Source organism: Pelobates fuscus, chromosome 9 (genome assembly GCF_036172605.1).
Source record: "Pelobates fuscus isolate aPelFus1 chromosome 9, aPelFus1.pri, whole genome shotgun sequence".
Lineage (NCBI taxonomy): Eukaryota > Metazoa > Chordata > Amphibia > Anura > Pelobatidae > Pelobates > Pelobates fuscus.
In genome coordinates this window covers 16,226,444-16,252,706 of record NC_086325.1, presented here as the reverse complement: position 1 = coordinate 16,252,706, position 26,263 = coordinate 16,226,444, and the positions used below count along the sequence as shown (strand labels likewise).

At 43.1% G+C, this 26,263-nt stretch overlaps 2 protein-coding genes across 3 annotated transcripts; both read right to left on the bottom strand.

Annotated features, from left to right (window-relative positions):
- Positions 1–572: 572 nt before the first annotated feature.
- Positions 573–9,486, bottom strand: DMAC2 (distal membrane arm assembly component 2). 2 transcript variants are annotated; one of them, XM_063433227.1, is made up of 7 exons: positions 9,402–9,486; positions 5,747–5,964; positions 5,140–5,220; positions 3,424–3,563; positions 2,192–2,354; positions 1,399–1,574; positions 574–1,281 (listed from the first exon to the last, which is right to left on the bottom strand). In XM_063433227.1, exons 1-6 carry the CDS (start codon positions 9,417–9,419, stop codon positions 1,403–1,405), a joined length of 792 nt encoding a protein of 263 aa, XP_063289297.1. In that variant the 5' UTR covers positions 9,420–9,486; the 3' UTR covers positions 574–1,281; positions 1,399–1,402. The 2 variants fall into 2 exon arrangements, with proteins under 2 accessions (XP_063289298.1, XP_063289297.1); XM_063433228.1 differs by lacking the exon at positions 5,140–5,220 and having other exon boundaries at positions 573–1,281.
- A 6,635-nt stretch (positions 9,487–16,121) lies between these two features.
- PRSS16 (serine protease 16) lies at positions 16,122–24,795 on the bottom strand. Its single transcript, XM_063431301.1, has 12 exons — positions 24,645–24,795; positions 22,059–22,240; positions 21,859–21,958; positions 21,541–21,670; positions 21,279–21,399; positions 20,949–21,026; positions 20,331–20,378; positions 19,833–20,102; positions 18,029–18,170; positions 17,767–17,946; positions 17,121–17,266; positions 16,122–16,983 (listed from the first exon to the last, which is right to left on the bottom strand). Exons 1-12 carry the CDS (start codon positions 24,781–24,783, stop codon positions 16,915–16,917), a joined length of 1,605 nt encoding a protein of 534 aa, XP_063287371.1. The 5' UTR covers positions 24,784–24,795; the 3' UTR covers positions 16,122–16,914.
- Between the last annotated feature and the right edge of the window lie 1,468 nt (positions 24,796–26,263).

Below are 26,263 nucleotides of genomic sequence, written 5' to 3'. Positions count from 1 at the left end.
AGAGTACAAACATGGAAGAAAAGAAAAAGGGGATCAGTCTGTTATCTTTACTCCCTGATTACATTGATTGAAACAATAAGAGTACCTATTACACTACCTATTACACTGAGAGCCCAGTTTGGATTGGCTCTCTTAAAGGTGAGCAAGTATTTGTATTTGTTCTGGCATTATATTGGGTTAAGGATAATACACTAGGACTCTGGTCCATTGTCCCTTTTTCTCCCTTTCTCTGAGGATTGCCACACAGCCACTGAAGAAGCTTGGTATTTGCTTTAAAATACCTCTGCGTTTATGATTTGAGCCTATCCCGAACCAGGCTCTGAACCATGTGAGTTTGTTACATTCACAACCCTTCTCTCTAAGAATACCAAGTCCATACATACTACACCATTGTTTCCATTATATTTCTTTCCCTTTAGATTTTCTCATAATCCATATCCCTTACAATAAGGGTGAGTCAAGATATTTTATTAGCGCTCCACTGGGTCTTGTTTGTTGTGACCTTTCCGCCCCACTTTCATTACCCCACTTTTTTGCATGTTATTGTGTTAAGGTTTGGAGGTACCTTCACGTGTGTTGAGCTGCTTAGTGGAATTAGGTTCTTCACTACATCATATTTTGAGCGCCTATATAGCACGGTTTATTTGCTATTACAGACTGATTACAAGATAATGCGCCTGTAGTATTTTCAGCCAAACCTAGCTGCTCACAAATTACAATGGTCGGCTTGTAAAGAATGGAAATTTTGAGCCAACCGTGTATTTTCATTGAACACATCATCCTGACATCTCGCGAATATCACAAACCTGAATTTCCTAGAAGTTGTTTTCGGCAACATCTCTGGATCTCGACAAGAACCAAACTGTAAATATTGTTCCAGAACAGGGTAGATCTGTATAGACATTGGACCATGGCCTGGCATGACCCTCTGTTAACTCGCTTCAGCCTTGATGTTATAAGGTCAGTCTGCCTGGGCACCAGTGTCATATCTATAAACTTCTACTGCCAAGTAGATGAACAGCTGTCCACATAATCCATGGCATCTCTACCAGTTGGTCCACGGGCAAATCAACTCAGCATGGTCCCTCTCTGTTCTTAGGTAAAGTAATCCTGCAGACTTGGCCCTCGTGGAGGGTCAACTGAGTGACAGTCTTCTGTGGAATCAATTACCAAACAGCAGAGATGTTACCCAACGTGCTTTCAAGTAAAGTCTGCCCTGCTGGAGAGATTGTAAATCCAACCATGAAGGATATGACCACAGCCCAAGCCTGGCTTTAAAATCTAAATTAAAAAAAAACAAAAAAAACACAAAGCAGTTAACTCTGGAGCCCATCTTCCAGACACAGAAAGCAGGATAATTGCATGGCTGACTCACCCAGCCGGGACAGACTAGCTCACCTGGTCAGTGGCGTAACTCAGGTACAAGTAGAGGCTGTTCCTCTGTGTCCTCCAGTCCATCGAAATAATCCATCCCCACAATTTGACACCCAGGGAGGACCTCCTCCAGAAGAATCTTGATTAACCCTTTGTTAGGCACAGAGGGCAAGTTGGACAAGTCCAAGTGCTGGAGTTTCCTGTGGTAGGTAGTTAGGTAGGTAGAGAGAGAAATGAGCAGAGTATGTGATTATGGCTGGAATGTTTAAATACAGCCTTACTGCCTGAACAGAATTCAATCCTTTGTAACTTACTAAACATCCTATAGGTGTTAACTTCATTATTTCATTTCTTGCTCTCTCTAAGATGAATTAGATGTGAAGTATTTGCCTCGTGGACCAAGAGCGTTTGTTGCTTTCTATCTGGCACTCTCCCTGTTGACATGACTGTGCAATAGGTCACAAGCATCTCTCTTTGTGGTAGTGTACACAGCAATGACGGAGGTAAGCCAGTAGGAGGCCTTCTCCGAGCCATCAGTCCAGCGAGATGTTACAGACCTGCATGCAGTCACGGAGTCTAAATCCTTCCTGTTCCGGATTCCTTGCTGCCAGCTCGGATCCTGGAACGCTCTGCCTATTGTCGTACATGTACCCAGTAAGTTGGACCTCATTGCAAGGCCCGCCAAGTAAGCCCATTCAGACACACTGAATTGCAGTGACTCTTGGTCCTGTCACTATATTTGCTATATCCATTACTGGAGAGCAGCGGGGAACACATCCAGTACTTAAACAGTTAATCAGCAGTAAGTGACACTCACTGTAGATGGTGCAAGGTGGCCAGACCTCTCTCAGTGATATGAGGGCACCCGGCCAGAGACAGGACTTCCAACGAATCTTTAAACACGTGCAGGCGGCTCAGAGCCCAATCGTCCAGGTGAGGGCAGTTTCGGAGATACAGTTCCCGGAGCTCTGTTAGAGAAACTAGAAAAGGGAAAACAAGTCAGCTCAGTCCCAGCACCCCCTTGCTCTTATACAAAGACACTATCACTTATACAAAGACGCTGCAGGAAGGCTGCAATCAAGAATCCCTGGAATCCCCCTATCATCCATACAGAGAGATACGCCATCAATAGCCAGCTCTATCATCCATACAGAGAGATACGCCATCAATAGCCAGCTCTATCATCCATACAGAGAGATACGCCATCAATAGCCAGCTCTATCATCCATACAGAGAGATACGCCATCGATAGCCAGCTCTATCATCCATACAGAGAGATACGCCATCGATAGCCAGCTCTATCATCCATACAGAGAGATACGCCATCGATAGCCAGCTCTATCATCCATACAGAGAGATACGCCATCTATAGCCAGCTCTATCATCCATACAGAGAGATACGCCATAGATAGCCAGCTCTATCATCCATACAGAGAGATACGCCATCAATAGCCAGCTCTATCATCCATACAGAGAGATACGCCATCGATAGCCAGCTCTATCATCCATACAGAGAGATACGCCATCGATAGCCAGCTCTATCATCCATACAGAGAGATACGCCATCAATAGCCAGCTCTATCATCCATACACAGAGCTACGCCATAGATAGCCAGCTCTATAGATTTCAGGCAAAAAATAGTGGAAATGGATAAAAAGCTGGAGATGCTTTTATTCCTTGTCAACTTTCGGCAATTCCCAATTTAATGAGTAAATCACAGCTACGTACAGACGAGATTCTGTCACCTCAATCAGCAGGGCCGACAGTACATAATGAGCGTCATCAACGTGCAGCTAATTCACACATTATTTCTAACTCCCACTGTTTATGGTTTTGTAAATTTCTCCTCACCTGGAACATCGACTTCCTCTCCCACGGTTCATAGCACAGTTCTAATGAAATAGACTGAATATATACAGTGATACAAGATGGTAAAATGTGAAACACAATGGCTGCTAATCTAGATCACACGACAATATTGGTTTATGTTCCATTTGGTTAAATGTAGCGATTCACAGGTTTTTCATGAAACAAGGGTTATCACCCACCTAGGTTATCCAGACCTCTAAAGGTTAGGGGTGAATTGCTCAGGTCAATGCCCTCCAGAGGCACATCTTTATATTGCATAAAATCCCAGCTGAAACGCCCCTTCCTGTCCACCCGGTGCCAATCGATGTGACCCTTAAACCTGCAGGGAGATGGATAAGAGGAGTGAGAACCAAAGATTTACCTGAAAAATCATAGGAAAAACTCCCAAATGTTTCTACAATATAGCCTAATGCAAGTGTAAATAGGGGTCATGTGACAAGATATATAGGACAATACACAGGCGATGAGCCAGCCCCGTATTAATAAGCTGTATGATGCTCGTACATTGTGGGTGTTTAACCCCTTAAGGACCAAACTTCTGGAATAAAATGGAATAATGACGTGTCACACACGTCATGTGTCCTTAAGGGGTTAAAGGGTGCTACAGTCACCAAAACAACTTTATTGAAATCAATTCTCTGTCAATTTGAGTTAAATCACTTTTGTTGTGGTTTATGCAGCCCTAGCCACACCTCCCCTGGTTGTGACCCACACAGCCTCCAAGAAAAAAATTGCTTCATTTTCAATCAGATGTTAACGTGCTTTAGATGTTTTCAACATTTGTTCTGTAAAATGAACTCCCCCCCCCCACCAATAAATAATTCTTTTTTAAATAATTTCTACAAAAGGACAATTACAAAAACTTAAATAGAAGATAAGTATATCTTAAGCAAAAATGGACTAATAATTAATGCAATTATTAAAGGGACTCTCCAGTGCCAGGAAAACGATCAGTTTTCCTGGCACTGGAGGGTCCCTCTCACCTCCCACCCCCCAATCCCCAGTTACTGAAGCGGTGAAAACCCCTTCAGTGACTTACCTGAGGCAGCGGCGATGTCCCTCGTCGCTGTCTCCTCCTCCGCGCCGCTCCTCCTCTCCATTGCGTCGGCCGGTGGGCGAGACTGATCCCGCCCACCGGCCGAGGAGACCTAATGCGCATGCGCGGCAATGCCGGGCATGCGCGGCAATGCCGGGCATGCGCATTAGCGCTCCCCATAGGAAAGCATTGAAAAATAATTTCAATGCTTTTCTATGGGGATTTGAGCGACGCTGGAGGTCCTCACACAGCGTGAGGACGTCCAGCGACGCCCTAGCACAGGTTTCCTGTGCTATAGAGCAGGAAGTGACCTCTAGTGGCTGTCTAGTAGACAGTCACTAGAGGTGGAGTTAACCCTGCAATGTAATTATTGCAGTTTCTGAAAAAAACTGCAATAACTACACTCGCAGGGTTAGGAGTAGTGGGAATTGGCACCCAGACCACTCCAATGGGCAGAAGTGGTCTGGGTGCCTGGAGTGTTCCTTTAACAATGTTATAATACAAGATAGATAATAGAAATAAGGAAGAGTCGCTCCAGGTATATCAGGATCTATAATCAAAAAGGACAATTATTATTTGATGAGATATAAAATGTGAATTATCTAAATCTAATATATGTTGTCTTGTTCTTTTTCTCTTCTGTTAGATCTTAATTTCGTATCATTTCCCTTCTCCCTTTGACCCGTTTCCCCTTCTTACTTTTGTGCTCTTTATTATTCGCCACCCCCCCAATCTACTTCTCTCCTTCCTTACCCTCCATTTCCCTGCTCTTCTTTTTTTGCCATTTCCTCTACCATATTCTCTTTATCTCTTTCTTCTTCTGTTTTAAATCATCTATGAATCAATCTTAGATACGTACTTTACTCCTCCCTTTTTAGAGAGCGCATAATAGGCAGCTGCAGCATACGGTCCATAGAGGCGTTCGGTGTACGCGTAATGCCTAAGGATAATACAGGTTAGTTAGATTTGCCATAATATGAAAAAAATCCAGAGAAGGAATCAATGTGAACACAAAGAGGAATCACTGCTACTTGTGTGCAGTGCACAGAATAGTGTGAGGTTGCCCACTATGGCTCCGTTAAAAGCATATCCACTCATTAAGTTTTAATTAATGAACTCTTAATTTCATATGGCTCTCTCCCTGTGAGCTCTCCTTCTAAACTGTAAACTAATTTCTGATTTTATTTTTACCAAATATTACATTTTTACATTCAGAATATGACACTTATATTGTGCAATATGTATATCATTAGCAGATAGTGCCTGGTATGATGGAAAATAAAAGACGTCTAATTAACCACCAAATCTTACAGGCCATGTGTGCTGGTTCACTGGTGCCCAATACAAGCTCTGATTGTTAGCAAATACCCCTCACAATATCTACTCAATGAACAGCTCAGGTGAGAACTATGAGCGCCTTGTTAGTGGCATTTAAGATAGATGTATTCACGAGCATCACAACGCACGCATTCTTCCTGCGCAGGTTCCAGGTCTTAAGACGGCTGCTCCAGTCTAGTACAGTTTCAATGTCATGAAAATAATTGTTGAGAGAATGTAGGATTCTGTGTTTGATTGAGGGAAGTGAGGAGGACGAGCTGTGTCGTGAGTCTCTCCATCCAACAAGAGCCAGGATCCTGGAAGTCTGCAAGAGTTTGAGGTGAGGTAGTATTCTGGGCATCTGAAGCTGCAGGTAGATCACAGTGAAACAATTATATGTATTATACAGAAAGACTAGTAGTGTCTGTATAAATCTATCTCTATATAAATAAAGCTCTCTCTATAGAACACAGTATATCCGTATATAAAGCGCTCTATAAACAGCTAACTGTGTGTATAACGTTGTAACACAGTATCTCTGTATATAAAGCTCTCTGTAGAACACTCTATACAAAGCTCTCTGTGTACAACGCTGTATCTCTGTATAAAGCTCTCTCTCTCTCTGTGTATAACGCTGTATCTCTGTATAAAGCTCTCTCTCTCTGTGTATAACGCTGTATCTCTGTATAAAGCTCTCTCTCTCTGTGTATAACGCTGTATCTCTGTATAAAGCTCTCTCTCTCTGTGTATAACGCTGTATCTCTGTATAAAGCTCTCTCTCTCTGTGTATAACGCTGTATCTCTGTATAAAGCTCTCTCTCTCTGTGTATAACGCTGTATCTCTGTATAAAGCTCTCTCTCTCTGTGTATAACGCTGTATCTCTGTATAAAGCTCTCTCTCTGTGTATAACGCTGTATCTCTGTATAAAGCTCTCTCTCTCTGTGTATAACGCTGTATCTCTGTATAAAGCTCTCTCTCTGTGTATAACGCTGTATCTCTGTATAAAGCTCTCTCTCTCTGTGTATAACGCTGTATCTCTGTATAAAGCTCTCTCTCTCTGTGTATAACGCTGTATCTCTGTATAAAGCTCTCTCTCTCTGTGTATAACGCTGTATCTCTGTATAAAGCTCTCTCTCTCTCTGTGTATAACGCTGTATCTCTGTATAAAGCTCTCTCTCTCTCTGTGTATAACGCTGTATCTCTGTATAAAGCTCTCTCTCTCTCTGTGTATAACGCTGTATCTCTGTATAAAGCTCTCTCTCTCTCTGTGTATAACGCTGTATCTCTGTATAAAGCTCTCTCTCTCTCTGTGTATAACGCTGTATCTCTGTATAAAGCTCTCTCTCTCTCTGTGTATAACGCTGTATCTCTGTATAAAGCTCTCTCTCTCTCTGTGTATAACGCTGTATCTCTGTATAAAGCTCTCTCTCTCTCTGTGTATAACGCTGTATCTCTGTATAAAGCTCTCTCTCTCTCTGTGTATAACGCTGTATCTCTGTATAAAGCTCTCTCTCTCTCTGTGTATAACGCTGTATCTCTGTATAAAGCTCTCTCTCTGTGTATAACGCTGTATCTCTGTATAAAGCTCTCTCTCTCTCTGTGTATAACGCTGTATCTCTGTATAAAGCTCTCTCTCTGTGTATAACGCTGTATCTCTGTATAAAGCTCTCTCTCTCTGTGTATAACGCTGTATCTCTGTATAAAGCTCTCTCTCTCTCTGTGTATAACGCTGTATCTCTGTATAAAGCTCTCTCTCTCTGTGTATAACGCTGTATCTCTGTATAAAGCTCTCTCTCTGTGTATAACGCTGTATCTCTGTATAAAGCTCTCTCTCTCTCTGTATAACGCTGTATCTCTGTATAAAGCTCTCTCTCTGTGTATAACGCTGTCTCTCTATATAAAGCTCTCTCTGTGTATAACGCTGTCTCTCTATATAAAGCTCTCTCTCTGTGTATAACGCTGTCTCTCTATATAAAGCTCTCTCTCTGTGTATAACGCTGTCTCTCTATATAAAGCTCTCTCTCTGTGTATAACGCTGGATCTCTATATAAAGCTCTCTCTCTGTGTATAACGCTGGATCTCTATATAAAGCTCTCTCTCTGTGTATAACGCTGGATCTCTATATAAAGCTCTCTCTCTCTCTGTGTATAACGCTGGATCTCTATATAAAGCTTTCTCTCTGTCTATAATGCTGGATCTCTATATAAAGCTCTCTCTGTGTATAACGCTGGATCTCTATATAAAGCTCTCTTTCTGTGTGTATAACGCTGGATCTCTATATAAAGCTCTCTCTCTGTGTGTATAACGCTGGATCTCTATATAAAGCTCTCTCTCTGTGTGTATAACGCTGGATCTCTATATAAAGCTCTCTCTCTGTGTGTATAACGCTGGATCTCTATATAAATCTCTCTCTCTGTGTGTATAACGCTGGATCTCTATATAAATCTCTCTCTCTGTGTATAACGCTGGATCTCTATATAAAGCTCTCCCTCTCTGTGTGTATAACGCTGGATCTCTATATAAAGCTCTCCCTCTCTGTGTGTATAACGCTGGATCTCTATATAAAGCTCTCTCTCTCTGTGTATAACGCTGGATCTCTATATAAAGCTCTCTCTCTCTGTGTGTATAACGCTGGATCTCTATATAAAGCTCTCTCTCTGTGTGTATAACGCTGGATCTCTATATAAAGCTCTCTCTCTGTGTGTATAACGCTGGATCTCTATATAAAGCTCTCTCTCTGTGTGTATATAACGCTGGATCTCTATATAAAGCTCTCTCTCTGTGTGTATAACGCTGGATCTCTATATAAAGCTCTCTCTCTGTGTGTATAATGCTGGATCTCTATATAAAGCTCTCTCTGTGTATAACGCTGGATCTCTATATAAAGCTCTCTTTCTGTGTGTATAACGCTGGATCTCTATATAAAGCTCTCTCTCTGTGTGTATAACGCTGGATCTCTATATAAAGCTCTCTCTGTGTGTATAACGCTGGATCTCTATATAAAGCTCTCTCTCTGTGTGTATAACGCTGGATCTCTATATAAAGCTCTCTCTCTCTGTGTATAACGCTGGATCTCTATATAAAGCTCTCTCTCTGTGTGTATAACGCTGGATCTCTATATAAAGCTCTCTCACTGTGTGTATAACGCTGGATCTCTATTTAAAGCTCTCTCTCTCTGTGTATAACGCTGGATCTCTATATAAAGCTCTCTCTCTCTGTGTATAACGCTGGATCTCTATATAAAGCTCTCTCTCTCTGTGTATAACGCTGGATCTCTATATAAAGCTCTCTCTCTCTGTGTATAACGCTGGATCTCTATATAAAGCTCTCTCTCTGTGTGTATAACGCTGGATCTCTATATAAAGCTCTCCCTCTCTGTGTGTATAACGCTGGATCTCTATATAAAGCTCTCTCTCTCTCTGTGTATAACGCTGGATCTCTATATAAAGCTCTCTCTCTCTGTGTATAACGCTGGATCTCTATATAAAGCTCTCTCTCTGTGTGTATAACGCTGGATCTCTATATAAAGCTCTCTCTCTCTGTGTATAACGCTGGATCTCTATATAAAGCTCTCTCTCTGTGTATAACGCTGGATCTCTATATAAAGCTCTCTTTCTGTGTGTATAACGCTGGATCTCTATATAAAGCTCTCTCTCTGTGTGTATAACGCTGGATCTCTATATAAAGCTCTCTCTCTGTGTGTATAACGCTGGATCTCTATATAAAGCTCTCTCTCTCTGTGTATAACGCTGGATCTCTATATAAAGCTCTCTCTCTCTCTGTGTATAACACACAGCAGTTACCAGTCTGGGCGCCGCCATGTTGGATTCCAGTCACGTGACAGCTGGCCAGGGGTGACCAGTGAGCAGGTGTTCTATCAGATTTCCCTACCATCTGTGGGCGTGGCTTTCTAACGCGGTTGCTCCCTCGTTGGAGTGTGGGCGGGGCTAGCAGGGGGCGGGGTTAGGGGAGGCGATTGGACAAACCTGGAGAGATCACTTGGGGGTAATTTACTAAAATGTGCGAATTCTCAGCGATTTGCAATTATCACATTTACTAAAACAAAAATTCTGTCAGAAAAAGTGCATCTTACCATATTTTATTATTTCAGGCGTAATTAAGCAAAATAACTAACTCATAAAGTATTTGGCCACTAATAAACAGAGCTAGAGTCACGTTATGTGGTAACCGGCCCCCCGGGTCACTAATAAACAGAGCTAGAGTCACGTTATTTGGTAACTGCCCCCCGGGTCACTAATAAACAGAGCTAGAGTCACGTTACGTGGTAACCGCCCCCCCCCCCCCGGGTCACTAATAAACAGAGCTAGAGTCACGTTACGTGGTAACCGCCCCCCCCCCGGTCACTAATAAACAGAGCTAGAGTCACGTTATGTGGTAACCGGTCCCCTAGGTCACTAATAAACAGAGTTCGAGTCACGTTATGTGGTAACCGGTCCCCCAGCCACTAATAAACAGAGCTAGAGTCACGTTATGAGGTAACCGGTCCCCCGGGTCACTAATAAACAGAGCTAGAGTCACGTTATGTGGTAACCGGTCCCCCAGCCACTAATAAACAGAGCTAGAGTCACGTTATGTGGTAACCGGTCCCCCAGCCACTAATAAACAGAGCTAGATTCACGTTATGAGGTAACCGGTCCCCCCGGTCACTAATAAACAGAGCTAGAGTCACGTTATGAGGTAACCGGTCCCCCGGGTCACTAATAAACAGAGCTAGAGTCACGTTATGAGGTAACCGGTCCCCCGGGTCACTAATAAACAGAGCTAGAGTCACGTTATGTGGTAACCGGTCCCCCAGCCACTAATAAACAGAGCTAGAGTCACGTTATGTGGTAACTGGTCCCCCCGGGTCACTAATAAACAGAGCTAGAGTCACGTTACGTGGTAACAGGTCCCCCCGGGTCACTAATAAACAGAGCTAGAGTCACGTTATGTGGTAACCGGTCCCCCGGCTCACTAATAAACAGAGCTAGAGTCACGTTATGTGGTAACCGCCCCCCCGGCTCACTAATAAACAGAGCTAGAGTCACGTTACGTGGTAACAGGTCCCCCGGGTCACTAATAAACAGAGCTAGAGTCACGTTATGAGGTAACCGGTCCCCGGGCCAGCAATAAACAGAGCTAGAGTCACGTTATGTGGTAACCGGTCCCCCAGCCACTAATAAGCAGAGCTAGAGTCACGTTATGAGGTAACCGGTCCCCCGGGTCACTAATAAACAGAGCAAGAGTCACGTTATGTGGTAACCGGCCCCCCGGCTCACTAATAAACAGAGCTAGAGTCACGTTATGTGGTAACCGGCCCCCCAGCCACTAATAAACAGAGCTAGAGTCACGTTATGAGGTAACCGGTCGCCCGGGTCACTAATAAACAGAGCTAGAGTCACGTTATGTGGTAACCGGCCCCCCGGCTCACTAATAAACAGAGCTAGAGTCACGTTATGTGGTAACCGGTTCCCCGGGCCAGCAATAAACAGAGCTAGAGTCACGTTTTGTGGTAACCGGTCCCCCGGGTCACTAATAAACAGAGCTAGAGTCACGTTATGTGGTAACCGGCCCCCCAGCCACTAATAAACACAGCTAGAGTCACGTTATGTGGTAACCGGTCCCCCGGGCCAGTAATAAACAGAGCTAGAGTCATGTTATGTGGTAACCGGTCCCCCGGGCCAGCAATAAACAGAGCTAGAGTCATGTTATGTGGGAACCGGTCTCCCGGGCCAGCAATAAACAGAGCTAGAGTCACGTTATGTGGTAACCGGTCCCCCAGGTCACTAATAAACAGAGCTAGAGTCACGTTACGTGGTAACAGGTCCCCCGGGTCACTAATAAACAGAGCTAGAGTCACGTTATGTGGTAACCGGTCCCCCGGCTCACTAATAAACAGAGCTAGAGTCACGTTATGTGGTAACCGGTCCTCCGGCTCACTAATAAACAGAGCTAGAGTCACGTTACGTGGTAACAGGTCCCCCAGGTCACTAATAAACAGAGCTAGAGTCACGTTATGTGGTAACCGGTCCTCTGGGCCAGCAATAAACAGAGCTAGAGTCCCATCCTGCACACCTTCATTTATTTTTAACTTAACCACCCTGTACATTTATTATATTTTTATTTAATATATCCGGTGTACTTTGTATATTTTCTTGTATTGATATCTTGTCTGTTATGCTAAAGTGTAGTTTTGCTATCCCTGTATGTAATTGTTTTATTCACCTATATGCATTCCTCTATTTTTCCCCTCTGATTTGTGACTGACCTCTGACCCCCCTCCCCCTTTTCTTATTGATATGTTTGTTTTTATTTGAATATCCATCTCTCCATCTCTGTACCTAGATACATTTCCCCCTCCCTTTCCTTTATTGCAACCTCTCTGACCCTCACATCTCTTTATTCAACAGCCTGATTCCCCAACTTTGCAAGCCCATTCCTTCAGTGAGCAAGCCTGATACCCACCCACCCCATGCTCATTATTACATTTATAGATTGTCTGTCATGCCTACATTTTAGTTAGGTTTAAAAAAAAAAAAAAACCTGACTCTTACTAGTACACTCCTGCCCTTTTTTAAACCATAAAACACATTTTTCCTACCTTCACCTGCTCTTAAAATTCCAATTATCTCCAATTTAAATTGTTCACAGTTTAGCAATGATCTGTTTTCTCCTCCTCTTTATTTCCTCAGTCTCCCGCAGTATAAAAATCTCTCCTTACACCCACTTCACTCATCCCCCCATCCACATTTACATATGCCCCCCTCTGCTACACTCCCCCTTCTCTCATCTCATGCCTTACACTCATTTTTCTACTCTCTCACTCCAACCCACAATCGATCTCATCCTAGACCCCATGAGTACAAAACCCATTCACACCTCCTGTCACTTTCTCTCATCCTACTTCTAGCAGATGGTGATGTCTCTCCCAATCCAGGGCCCTTCACCTTCTCTACACACTAAGACAACCAGAAACCCCACAAACCTCATCACAATACCCTGCCCTTCACCCTCACTTACCAACATTCAGTGTGCACTCCACTCCATCTGCAGTAATTTAAAATCAACCGCCATACACGACTTTTTCATCTCAAACTCACTCACACTGCTTGCACTTACAGAGACCTGGCTGTCCCCCTCTGATAGCGCTACTCCTGCCTCTTTATGTTTTGGTGGGCTACAATTCTCTCACACTCCCAGACTCAACTGTAAAGGAGGCGGCGTAGGCATCCTTCTCTCCCCTCAATGTACCTTTCACCAATCATAACTCCCCCTGCCCTATCATTTTCTTCTCTTGAAGTTCACACTGTCTGCCTATTTAAACCCACTCCTTTAAGAATTGCTATCATCTACCTTTCTCCACTAATCTCCAAACTCTCCTTTTACCCATCTCAAACCTCACCTGTCCTAGTTCTGCAACCTCCTTCTACAATTCCACCCTCTCCTCTCAACTAGACATCATGGCACCTTGTACGTTTAAACGCCGCAGGCCCCCCCCCAACAACAACCCTGGCACACCAAGCTCACTCGATACCTCCAAAAATGCTCCAGAACTGCTGAACGCTGTTGGAGAAAGTCTCACTGTGCGTCTGACTTTCTCCACAATAAATTTATGCTGAGCTCATACAGCTTGGCTCTTTCCTCTGCAAAAGTTAATTACTTCAATACCCTCATAACCACACTCTCCCGCGAACCCAAACGACTATTTCACACATTTTTCTTCTTCGCCCTGCTGTTCCTCCTCCACCTACTAACTTGACCGTCTCAGACTTTGCAACTCAGTTCACTGACAAGATCTCTACAATCAGAGAAGAGATCTCTCATCTTTCTTCTTCCCCTTACAATACTTCCCCTAACTTCACTCCCTCTGCTGTTCTATGTTCATTCGCACCCGCTACATTGGAAGAGGTTTCTGCTCTGCTCCAGTTCTCCCGCCCCACCACCTGATCCCTAGATCCAATTCCCTCGCATCTCATCCGTACTCTTCTCTTTCTCCACCTCTCACTAAAATTCTCAATCTCTCGCTCTCCTCTGGTATATTTCCATCGCCCTTCAAACATGCAACTGTAACCCCAATTCTAAAGAAGCCCAATCTTGACCCTAACTCCCCATCCAACTATTGTCCTATCTCGCTACTGCCTTTTGCATCCAAGATCCTTGAAAGAATTGTGTATGCGAGATTGACAGACTTCCTCGAGTCCGACTCTCTGCTAGACCCACTTCAGTCTGGTTTCCGCGCTAAGCACTCTGTGGAAACGGCACTGACCAAAGTATCCAATGATCTACTCGCTGCAAAATCTCGTGGTCACTACTCTATCCTAATTCTCCTTGACCTGACTGCGGCTTTTGACACTGTTGATCATCAACAGCTTCTTCTCATCCTCCGCAATATCGGTCTACAATATATTGCTCTCTCCTGGTGCTCCTCCTACCTCTCCCAGCGCTCTTTCAGTGTTTCTTTCTCTGGCTCTGCTTCTTCTCCCCAACTCCTCTCTGTTGGTGTCCCCCAAGGTTCAGTCCTTGGTCCCCTACTGTTCTCCATCTATACTGCCTTCCTTGGTAAACTCATTAGCTCCTTTGGCTTCCAATATAATTTCTATGCAGATGACACGCAAATCTACCTGTCCTCTCCTGATCTCTCCCCATCCCTCTTGACTAGTGTCTCTGACTGCCTCTCTGCTGTTTCTAACTGGATGGCTGCCCACTTCCTTAAACTAAACTTGACCAAAACTAAAATTCTGGTCTTTCCTCCCTCAAGTGTTGTTACTCCTGTGTATTTCTCCCTCCAAGTCAACGGTGCTACCATCAGCTCCACCACGCAGGCTCGCTGCCTAGGTGTTCTCTTTGACTCCGACCTCTCCTTCAAGCCTCATGTTCAATCTATCGCCAAATCCTGTCATTTCCATCTCAAAAACATTGCACGCATCCGCCCCTACTTAACGCCAGATGCGACTAAGGTGTTGGTCCATTCCACTGTCCTTTCTCGCCTTGACTACTGTAATCCGCTTCTCAGTGGTCTTACGTGCTCCCAACTTGCGCCGTTACAGTCCATAATGAATGCGGCGGTGAGGCTCATCTTCCTGTCCGCCCGCACCTCCCATGCCTCACCCTTCTGTCAGTCCCTACATTGGCTTCCTATAAAATATAGAGCTCAGTTTAAAATTCTGGTTCTTGCTTTCAAATCTCTACGTAATGCTGCTCCCATCTATCTATCCTCCCTTATACACACGTTTGTCCCGTCTAGGCCCTTACGATCTGCTGAAGACTTAAGTCTATCTTCTGTCCGTACTCCCACCTCTGATGCTCGCCTTCAAGATTTCTCGAGGGCTGCACCGTTCCTGTGGAACTCGCTTTCCTCCTCCGTTAGATGCTCACCCAGTCTCCACTCCTTCAAAAAAAAAAAATCTTTAAAAACCCACTTATCAAGTGTATCAATTAAACTGTTAATAGCTCCCAACTGATTCCTCTTCTGCAAGAGTCACGTTATGTGGTAACCGGTCCCCTGCCCCCCTGCACCGGCATGTCCCCTCTCCAACCCCATATATTATTTTGTAGTACCTAACCGTAGCTCTTTTTTGGGCCAAGATATGGCAGTTTATATATCCATGGTTCCATAAATCTGTAAGTTTCCATTTTCTATTCATCATGCTTTTTACCATCTCTGCTGGTACACTATCCCTGGATGTTCCATATTTTCTACCATAATTACCCATGACTTCTCTTTGCAGCAATTAGCTTTGTTTCAAAATTTACATGATATTGAGGGATGTTTTACTAGATCAATTATTTGAAAATGCATTAATACATTGAATTTGTGGTCCCTGGAGAGAAAAGTAGTGACATATTTTGAATTGGTACAAAAATATCCTTTTATTAGCAGAAAGCTGTTTACACAAAATAAACTTAAAACATTAAAACCAGTAATTATTATTTGCAAACATTTAATCAGCACCATTCAGACTTCAGGAATTCTGAAAGTTTGGGTGCGGTTAGAAAAAGAGCCTTTCCACTTAACTGTTGGGGAGAAACCTCCAAACATGATCAGAAACAGGAGGTTGACAAATACACTTTCTTTTCATTTTACCATAACCGTAATTAAAATGAGGAATACATATTATAAAATCAGCAGAAATACAAATACATTTATACAGAAATTCCAGAATTCCCACACATGGGGGAGGAAGGGGAGGGGAACAAGGCATGAATGAATCAAATATCAAACTTATGGTAAATGGTCCTGTGTAAAACAGTGTGCACATGTTTAAATCTTTTTTTATAAAATATATTTTTTCTGTTATTTAGACACACATTTTAAAATCACTTTTGTTTTAATTTATATATAAAAAAAAATAAATCATCCTCCATTAAAGATTAATGATTGTAAATCATTACAATGATATAATTCTGAATCACATTTAGATTTTGTAATAAAATGTACAAGTTAATTTAATAAAATGCTCAAACCAATTTTCCCCTGTTCTCCGAATTTTATAGTACAGTTCCGATTTAAAAAATTCCTTGACTTGTTTTTTTAAAAAAAATATCCCAAGTACCGTAACTACTCCAGTGTGCCCTGGCACCCTCCATTGTAATGTTGGTTACGGTTTTCTGGGGCTCACTGGGCACAGCTCCACACCTCATTTCTGCCAGAAGAATCTTCATTGATCCACCAGGCTTTGTTCATTGGCTGAGATTGATCAACTACCGCTCTAGGCCAATGAGCTTGTCCTCCACTGCGCAGCTTATCTTCCAGATCTCTTTCTGACATTAAGGAAGCGGGAGAGCAGCGTCCAGCAGTCCCCAGGATCAAGTAAAAAGCATTACTAAATGGTTTGACTACTGACATTAGGGAGGGACTGCCAGTGCAGGAGTGGATCTTTAAGTATCAGAATAGTTAAATAACATTATAAAGTCATTATAATGACAATCGAATCACTGCAAATAAATTATTTTTAAAGCAGACGTTTATAAACTGCAAACGTCTTGTATCATCCTTGACAGTGGTGTTGGTTCCGGAGTGAAGACAAAAGTTACTGCGCTCTGCACACCCTTCCACTTAAGTATGATTGTGCTGGCCTGAACAGCAAAGGGTTGAACATGCTGGGAGTTCCCATTTTCACTGTTCAATACTCTGCTTTCACAGTAGTTCCCCCCTATATGTAAATCACACTTTTGGTAAAATATAAACATTATTGCATAGACATAAAATTTCCTAGCAGCAATGGGTTACAACCACATTAAAAGATTTTAAAAAGGCTTCCAGTGTAAATCTGGCACATTTGGTTTGTAGGCTGTGCAGCCTCGTTAAGTGCACATTTAGGGTCCAGCACTTTCCAAATCTCGCCGAGCAGATTTTAACCAGTTAGCGACTTGAACTGCAATTTCCTGAAGGAAAAAAAAAGAAAAAAAAAACATTTAAAAAACGTGAGTGTAAGGTGAACATAAGACTACTTCAATAAGTTGGAATGTTTCAGGGTTCCTGTATAGACAATGAGAGAAGATTCAATAATTTACATACTGACCTCTCTTGCTTTCTGCAGAGAAGGAGGATCATTGGGACGTGAAGGGCTCATGTTCGCACAGTGCGCAGTCCCATTGATGAAGATGGCGACCTCTGAGTGAGACTGATTCTTCAACACACTGAGTGCATGCCATGGATCTATATCCCCTGCAGCAAACAGATAGAAATTACAATACAACTTTCAGAAAGTGGAGAATACGCCCAGAATAGCTTCCCAGCAGAAGTGGTAAGAGCACACACAGTACAGATATTAGAAAGTGTAACATCCATAAATTAATTAGCAAAATAACCGGGGAAGATTTAATGTCACAATTTGTTTACATGTCACTATCATTAGTACACTGTGAACCTGGGAGGGACTGACCCCTAAACATGTCACTGTCATTAGTACGCTGTGACCCTTGGAGGGACCGACCCCTAAGCATGTCAATATCATTAGTACGCTGTGACCCTGGGAGAGACCGACCATTAAACACGTCACTGTCATTAGTACACTGTGACCCTGGGAGGGACTGTCCATTAAACATGTCACTGTCATTAGTACGCTGTGACCCTGGGAGAGACCGACCATTAAACACGTCACTGTCATTAGTACACTGTGACTCTGAGGGGAAAAAAAAAAAAAAAAAAAAAAATCGCTGTTGTACCATTAACAAAGATTATTCTGCTGGATTTGGGATGATTTGATCCATAGAACTCATTGGTGAATTGGACAGATTTCTGTACAGACTCCAGTGGGATCTGGAATACGCGAGGGCAGAGAGCCAGTTGCGAGGAGAGGGTGATGAGTGGGGAGAACGGACAAGAGCTGTCTTCACACGTCTGATCTGCGGAGGAATCGGAAAAAGGATCAGACATTTCATTAAACATATATAATCTGTGCATATCTGATCTGTCAGCGGTACATACAGTATCCAAACTCTGTGCAGGTCTGGTAATACCACTGGCGTTCTCCGACTCCCACTGGGTTGATTTTGGTGCTGTTCAGATCTTCCACAGATTTCTGGTAAGAATTTTCCACGCACTTGAGGGCCGTGGACTCCATGTATGCCTGTACGATGAGAAGGTGACTGATGTTAAATGGTTTCTCTATTAGGATAGATTTGTTACCTCACGTTATCAGCTGGATATAATCCTACAACCTCCTCCTCTAACTATCGTCCCATATCCCTAGCTTTTGGAAAGACTTGTCTTTACCAGTGTGTCCCGCTTCCTCAATTCCAACTCTCTCCTTGACCCTCTTCAGTCTGGCTTCCGCCCTCTCCACTCTACTGAGACTGCTCTTATCAAAGTTACTAATGACCTAATCGCAGCTAAATCCAAAAGGTCACTATTCCCTATTAGTTCCCCTTGACCTCTCTGCTGCCTTTGACACTTTTGATCATGCTCTCCTCCTTCAAACTCTTCAAATCGCTCGGTCTCTGTGACCATCATCTCATGGTTTTTCTCATCTCTCCCAACGCTCATTCAGTGTCTCCTTTTCCAAGAATACCTCCTCCCCTCGTCCTGTCTCAGTTGGAGTTCCCCAAAGCTCTGTCCTTGGTCCCCTTCTATTTTCTATTTATACTGCCTCTCTTGGAAAACTTATAGCCTCTTTTTGATTCCACTACCACCTGTACGCAGATGACACCCATATATGCTTGCCTTTCTTCCATCTCTGACTGGATGTCCTCGCGCTTTCTGAAACTCAATCTCTCTAAAACTGAACTCCTTGTCTTTCCTCCTCCTAATACTGATCCTCCTCTCTCGCTCTTCCTTCAAGTCAGTGATATCCAGACAAGTCCATCCTTGCAAGCTTGCTGTCTTGGCGTCATACTTGACTCTGGCCTCACCTTTGAGCCTCACATCCACTTTGTTGCCAAATCCTGTAGATTCCAACTTAAAAACATAGACCGCATCTGCTCCTTTCTTACAAGATGCTACCAAGGAGCTTATCCATGCTCTAGTAATTTCCCGCATGGATTATTGTAACCCTCTCCAAAAGCCGTATTGCCCCGCTACAGTCTGTAATGAATGCAGCGACCAGACTGATTTTCCTCTCTAGTCGGTCCTCTCACACCTCACCCGTCTGCCAGTCCTTATATTGGGTTCCTGTATGCTTTAGGAGTCAATTCAAAGTGCTAACCCATACCTATAAAGCACTGAACAATTCTAGCCCCTCCTATATCTCTTCACAGATCCATAGTTATGCTCCTCCTCGTTCCCTCCGCTCTGCCCATGACCACCTGCTGACCGCTGCTCGCACCCATACAGCCAACTCGCGCTTGCAGGACTTCTCTCGGGCCACTCCCTTCCTATGTAATAGCCTGTCTACCCCCATCAGACTCTTCCCTAGTCTTCAATCCTTTAAGAAGTGCCTTAAAACCCATCTCTTTAGGAAAGAGTAACCTCTACCTCACATACCTGTCTCTAGCTCTCTCCTAAAGGGCAGCACTTTACTCTCTCCTCCAGCTCTGCTTCACTCCCACCTTATTTGATTGATATTTCCTGTCCTATTGTGTTTTATACCCCACCTCCGATAGACTGTAAGCTCGTTTGAGCAGGGTCCTCTACAACCTATCGTTCCTGTAAGTTTTCTTGTAATGGTCCTTTTTATAGTTAAATCCCCCCTCTCATAAAATTGTAAAGCGCTACGGAATCTGTTGGTGCTATATAAATGGCAATAACAACCCTTTCTCCGTACCAATGGATATTCACTGCAGTAACCCCTTACCTTGTTGACTTTTTTCAATCCCTCGTAGGCAGATTTCATGCCTTCCGTGGTCATAATCTGACACAATCCCCGCACGTCATTGCCTTTAATTTCCCCATTATATTGCACTGCGCCCATGAAGATGTCGGCCAGGTTACTAACAAATTCTGAGAAGTCATCTGGGCCGCGCAGCGCTTCACATGAAAAGAAATCCTTCTCCAACTGGGTGACATTTCTCGACTTGAGGAGAGAATCTACTCTTTGGAAACCTCGTCTGACCAAATCCAGGCACTGGAAAGTCACAGAAATACATGTATTAATACTTTAAGAAAGAAAGAGTTTCCTTTACTGAAACAGATTTGGAAGAGCCATATTTAATAAACAAGACAGTCCCCACTGCAGCAAAGGGACCAAATGACAATGACAGGCTTATTGGGTTAAAGGGACCAAATAACAGTGACACGCTTAGTGGCTTAAAGGGAATGGATACATGAAATATGTTGTAATTTTGCGACGTACCTTTGCAGATCCACCAATCACAGGGTCCGATAGACTATGACCCACCACCTGGAGAGACAGACACTGGTTTAAATATTGTGTTCTTTTCTCTGGCTACCAATAATAAAGGAGATTATATATTTATATATATATATCTTTTTTAATATTAAGTAAAATGAATGGTTTTCAATTGACTGGAATTTAGGAGTAAAAAATAAATAGCTTTTGTTTCTGCAGCCCTAGCCAAATCTCCCGTGACTGTGATGGACACAGCCTGCATGAGGAAAAAAAAAAAAAAAAGGTTTAATTTTCAATCAAATGTGACATCACAGTGTGTTTATTAACACTGCAGGTCTCATCAGCTGGCAGAAGCAATGTCCGTGCTGTGCTCTGCATTAAGCTACACCTGTTTTGGTGCGTAGAGTATTCCTTTAACAATCGGAAAGATCTGACCAGGAAATTGCTCATTTTAGGCCACATTAGATAAACTGGAAAAATACTGTAACTACTTTCTATTTTGGCCTGACATTTGTAATATTATTAAATTTGAGACAGTTCCTGGTTTAGAGAGTAAAACTCCCTGTAACAACCTAGGCAGGATACAGTGGGCACATGCCACGACATGGAGCGCCTGAATACCTTATTGTAGTCTGTGAAGTCAAGCTTAGCTCTAACCGGAGCAGAAGAGGCCACAGCGGCGTACACCAGATGGGGAAACTGTAAAGACAATGCGTGCTTTAATCCAAAATGTTACACAGTAACAACCTCTCACACACAGGAAATACAGCTCTCCTGCATGCCAATAACACACACACACACACACACACTACCTCTCCCCCACGTGCCAAGAACCAGTAACACACAGACACACACTACCCTCACTGCTAGTTAATATATACCAGTGGTTTTGTGATATTGTAGGAAGGAAGTGGCAGATTGTTTTCTGTATAAGTCAATTAACTTTCTTACCTTAAGTCTGAACCAGGCAGAGAGGGAGCCGGGATAAGACCCTCCAAAGCAGATCCATGTATTACGGGTGAGATTATATTTCTGGGAGATGAACAGGTGGAAGGAGGCAAGATCTGCAAGACTGGAAAACAGTATAATTTTTATGTCTGCATATTAGCAGGGGGTGAGAGGGAGGCGTCTTCATGTCTGCGTATTAGCAGGGGGTGAGAGGTAGGGGTCTTCATATTATGTATTAGGACATCACAGAGTGTCTGATACTTACGCTTGCTGGCTAGACAGGAAACGTATTGCCTCCAGAGTAAGGCCGTCCTCGTTAATGCTAGCTCCATAATAACGATGCTCCAGAGATACTAAGAGTGCCTGGTGTTTCTGTGCCATCTCCACATGTTCCCCTATAACAGGCAGCATAAGAGATTGATGTCAGGCAGCATGCAGTCATCACAGAGCCCTCCTCTACACCCAGTAATAAACACTAGGGTGTCTCCCCTACACCCAGTAATAAACGCTAGGGCACCTTTCATATTATCTTTTTCATTTACAGAGGGGGATGGGAGCCCTCCCACCCACCAGCACATCTTACCTGACAGTACGGAGAATTCAGACAGGGAACCTTCACCTCCAATAAAGAGAAAAACCGGACCGCCCGGCCGCTGCCAGAACTCCTCGTTTATCCAGTACCGCTAAACAGAGAGATTTGGCAAAAATTAAAGCATGGTTTACAATGAGCAGGAGTGTGCTGACACATCTGCATTCGACATATTGGGCACTATAATTACTGACCTGCCTGTAGGTGGCATTACTGCGTCGGTTGAAATGGTCCAGTGGCTGGGTGAGGTAACCCTCCAGTGCAGTGGTGTAGGAAAGTGCCCCCCTTGGGAGCCCAAAGCGAGTGTAAAAAGATTTGAAGGATTCTGCCTGCTGCTGCCGGTGCAGTTTGTTTCTGATCTGTCGTATATTCCACGCTGTGGGATGGAGGAGAGAGATACATCAGCTTGGGGTGAGAGGTGGAAGATATTGTACTGAAAGAGCAACAATAGTAAGTGCCCATGTCAGCCCCCTATATTATCCAAAATACAGATTGTAATCTAGGGAACGTTTTATATATTTATCTCTATAAGTCTTTTAATAACCCTATTCCATTGATTCCCATTGTCTTATGTCAAAGTCTTGCATGTTTATCATCAGAGACTGTATTGGGAAACAGTTCAAGATCTTATTTTGTATTCCCATCTGGTGCGTTATACAATTCCAAAATTGAGTCAGTTGTTGAATTATCATCGAATTCGCTTTCTCTCTCATGATTTCTGTGTATACTGACCATAAGACTCTAGATGTTGTTTACTTTACTCTAGTCATGTCTGCTTCGATCTTGTGCCATGGAAAATAATACACACCTCCCCCCCCCCCCCCCCCACTGGTGGTCTCTGCACTGCCGCAGGGGGTATAAGTATTCATCTGTGCAGGTCTGAGGTTTCATATAACACTGAACGGATGGCTGACTGCGTATTATACAGCGTGGGGAATGCTTGTGTTTACAGAGTCCTGACGCCCAGCGATAGAGATTGTCTGTCACAATTTCCTGTAACTAACCCGCAGCTCACCCGAATGAAGAGGAAATAGTCAATTAAATGTAGCGGTTTGACTTGTCCTGCCTACAGAGCTTACAATCCGAGCAGAGCAGGGCAACACATAGGTGGGATAAGTAGAATAAATTGGATTAACAGACAGAATGCGATGGAGGTTGTATAGTGCAATATAAATGGTCTGTGTTTTATGTATATCATAACACAGAAACAAGTGTTCCCACAGGGAGAGAGAAACGAAGGCCATATTATTAAAGGGACACTCCAGAACTTGTTTAGCTTGTTAAATAGCTTTGTGTGTGAACAGAGTTCCCTCTTTTTTGAATTATAAAAAAAAAAAAAGAGCAGAGTTTAATAGAAATTAACACATTTTATAAATTATGCTGGTTACACCCCTCTGGTTTTTCAAGCAGACAAGCGGTCCAGTTACTTCCTGGTTTGGCTAGCTCGGTGGAGCTGAACTCAAGAGGCAGCAATTGCCCGGAGCACCTGCCTTGCAAAGAGCTGCATTGAGAGGTCTGTGATGGGACAGCCACAGAAAGTCTGGGCGGGGCTAGAAGGGGAGAGCGTGCAAAGGTTCCGATGAGAGATCAGCAGCTTTTACAAGCCATATTATTCAAAAAAAAAAAAAAATGCATAATTAAACACATGCAAGTTTTCCGTGGGGCTATATCTACTAAACAATGATTTATTTATTTTGTATTTGAGCAGTGGAGTGTCCCTTTAAAGGGCCACTGTAGGCACCCAGACCACTTCAGCTCATTGAAGTGGTCTGGGTGCCAACTCCTATCACCCTTAACCCGGAGCATGTAATTATTACCAATTTTATAAACTGCAATAATTACCTGCTAGGGTTAACTCCTCCTCTAGTGGCTGTTTTCCTGGCACTATAGTGGTCTTCATGATATTATCATTAGTGATCTCTTTAATGGCATGAGTGAGCTATAACATTTTTGAGATTGGAGCAGAAACCCACCAATGTGCTCAATACTTTCCCAGCATGCAACATTTTTATAAACTCACAGAATTAATCACGGACGTGAATTTCACATTTAAGATCAAAATATCCAAACTGTAGAAATTCTCAAAGTCTGCTACGCTTTCAGTTTGGCTACTTTGGCCGTAAATGTGAAATTCACTTTAGTAACTAACCCTGACAGTTTTCATTATATACAGTCTATCTCCAGCGTGGGTAATTATTCAGGATTGTGGACAGGTAGTGGCAGAATTCTAATTGATCGATTTAGGAATTGATTGGCTCCTCACGGACGATCCTCCCACCGCTATGACTGCGCTACACTCTTGACCATTCATAGAATGGTCTGTAGGTGAAGATTTGGACAACATTATATTAAAATCAAATAGTCAGATACGGGTTCTTTAAATGAGTGATCTATCAGAGGACAGGATCAGACCAGGCTGGGGGCAGTGGAAAGTGCAAGGGGTGAGACACAAAGACAGACACAGCTAGAGGGAGAGACAGACAGAGACAGTGAGAGAGATGTAGAGAGAGGTAGGGGTTATGGGCTGAAGGGGAGAGGATATAGTTACACCACAGACAGATTATTTCCCCCCACAACAGCTCCTATTAGTCCCCAAAAAATAATAATCAATTTTACCACTACCATTTCTGTTAGGAGGCTAATCCAGGGATCTACTACCCACACAGCAGTCATTTAATGTCCCATTCATTTACTGTGTGAAAGCACTGAGTTACTTAATTCTCTCAATAAAAGACTGAACTAGAAAGTAACCTTGCTATGAATTAAAAAGCTCTTCTTACCCCCTTGAGTCCCCCCCAGGAGGGTCAGCAGAACCAGGCACAGGGGCAGCCAGGACAAAGCCATTGCTTGCAGCTCCACAGATAAAAAGAAAAGATAATGAGAAGCCTCCCCTGGAAGGAGAACATTTAACTGGCACATGACCTAGGGGGAAGTCACATGACAGAGGGAATCACATGATCTGTTTTCCTGACTCAGCCCGAGTTAGTGCACAGCCCAATAACTAAATGTTTGTCTAATCATTGCTATCAGTTTACGGAGGAATTACACAATCTCAGGGATTTAGCAAAAAAAGTAAACTAGTTCTTAGATCTACACAAATAACAGAAAAAAGAAAGGAGAGGGGGTGTAATAGTAAACACCAACACACAGTGAGTTTTACTTAATTCCAATAAATGATAAACCTCTTCATTAATCTGGAAAACATAAAGCTGAGATAGCATAATACTGGTTTAACACATAATAATCAATCACAGAGGTAATGGGTCACACACTCTCCACAGCCACATTGAGCAGGCTCTGACTATCTACATGCCAACATAGTCAGAGCCTGCTCAATGTGGCTCTGGAGAGTGTGAGTGACCCATTACCTCTGTGATTGATTATTATGTGTTAAACCAGTATTATGCTATCTCAGCTTTATGTTTTCCAAATTAATCAAGAGGTTTATCACTTATTGGAATTAAGTATTGATGTGGGATTATTTAAAAAACCTTATTGTATTTGTATTCAATTATTGCACTAACTCCATTTTAACTTTATACTGTGACAATCCTCCATTTTGTCCCCCTAACCTGACTTCTTCAATCCTCCATTTTGTCCTCATAACCTAACTTGTTCATTTTAAAATCACCTTACATGACAGAATTTCCCAGCACATCTAATACAATAGAACAAAGACTGTATTTTCTATAAAGATATGATTAACACAGGAATTGCTGACTTTTCCTTAGATTTGCAACAAAGTATAATTTGAAGGCCATGCGAACACAGTAGTAATGAAATGTTCTATTCATAAGAGACCTTGCACCTGGCCACGAGGCCTGAGATCACCGACCGTGTAAAATGACGCTCAAGACCCCTTGTCCCCCACCCGTGTCCAGAACAATCCCACCTCTTGGTGGGTGGACACGGGATTAACCACTTAGTCTTTTGAGCCAATTAATAATATTGATAGGTGGACACTAATCCCGACACTTGACAATTAATCCAATTAATGATGTTTATTTACTGATATTCTAATAAGCAATGATGACGTAAAATGTCTCTTAAAAGGACCTGCGTGTCCGCTTTTTAATCACTTGCCAATAAATTTTCTCGAAGTTATTTTAACCTGAACCTTGTGTGTCAGACTTAATTACTTCAGCGTATATACGCAATTTATTTTATTGATTTGGACAGGAACAGATAGACATTTAAACATTTTGGTTTACTGCAAAAAGTACCATAACAACTTGGCTGCCCAACGTGGGGCATCGGGCTATGTCCGGCCGGTGAGCCGTCCTAAGGAAGACAAGGGTGGACGGAGGAATCCAGGGGGAAGGAAGGGAGATTGATCACCTCCAGATACACGGTAGAGACTTCTGCAGAGCCACCGGTACGTTCCGGCCCCTTTGATTGA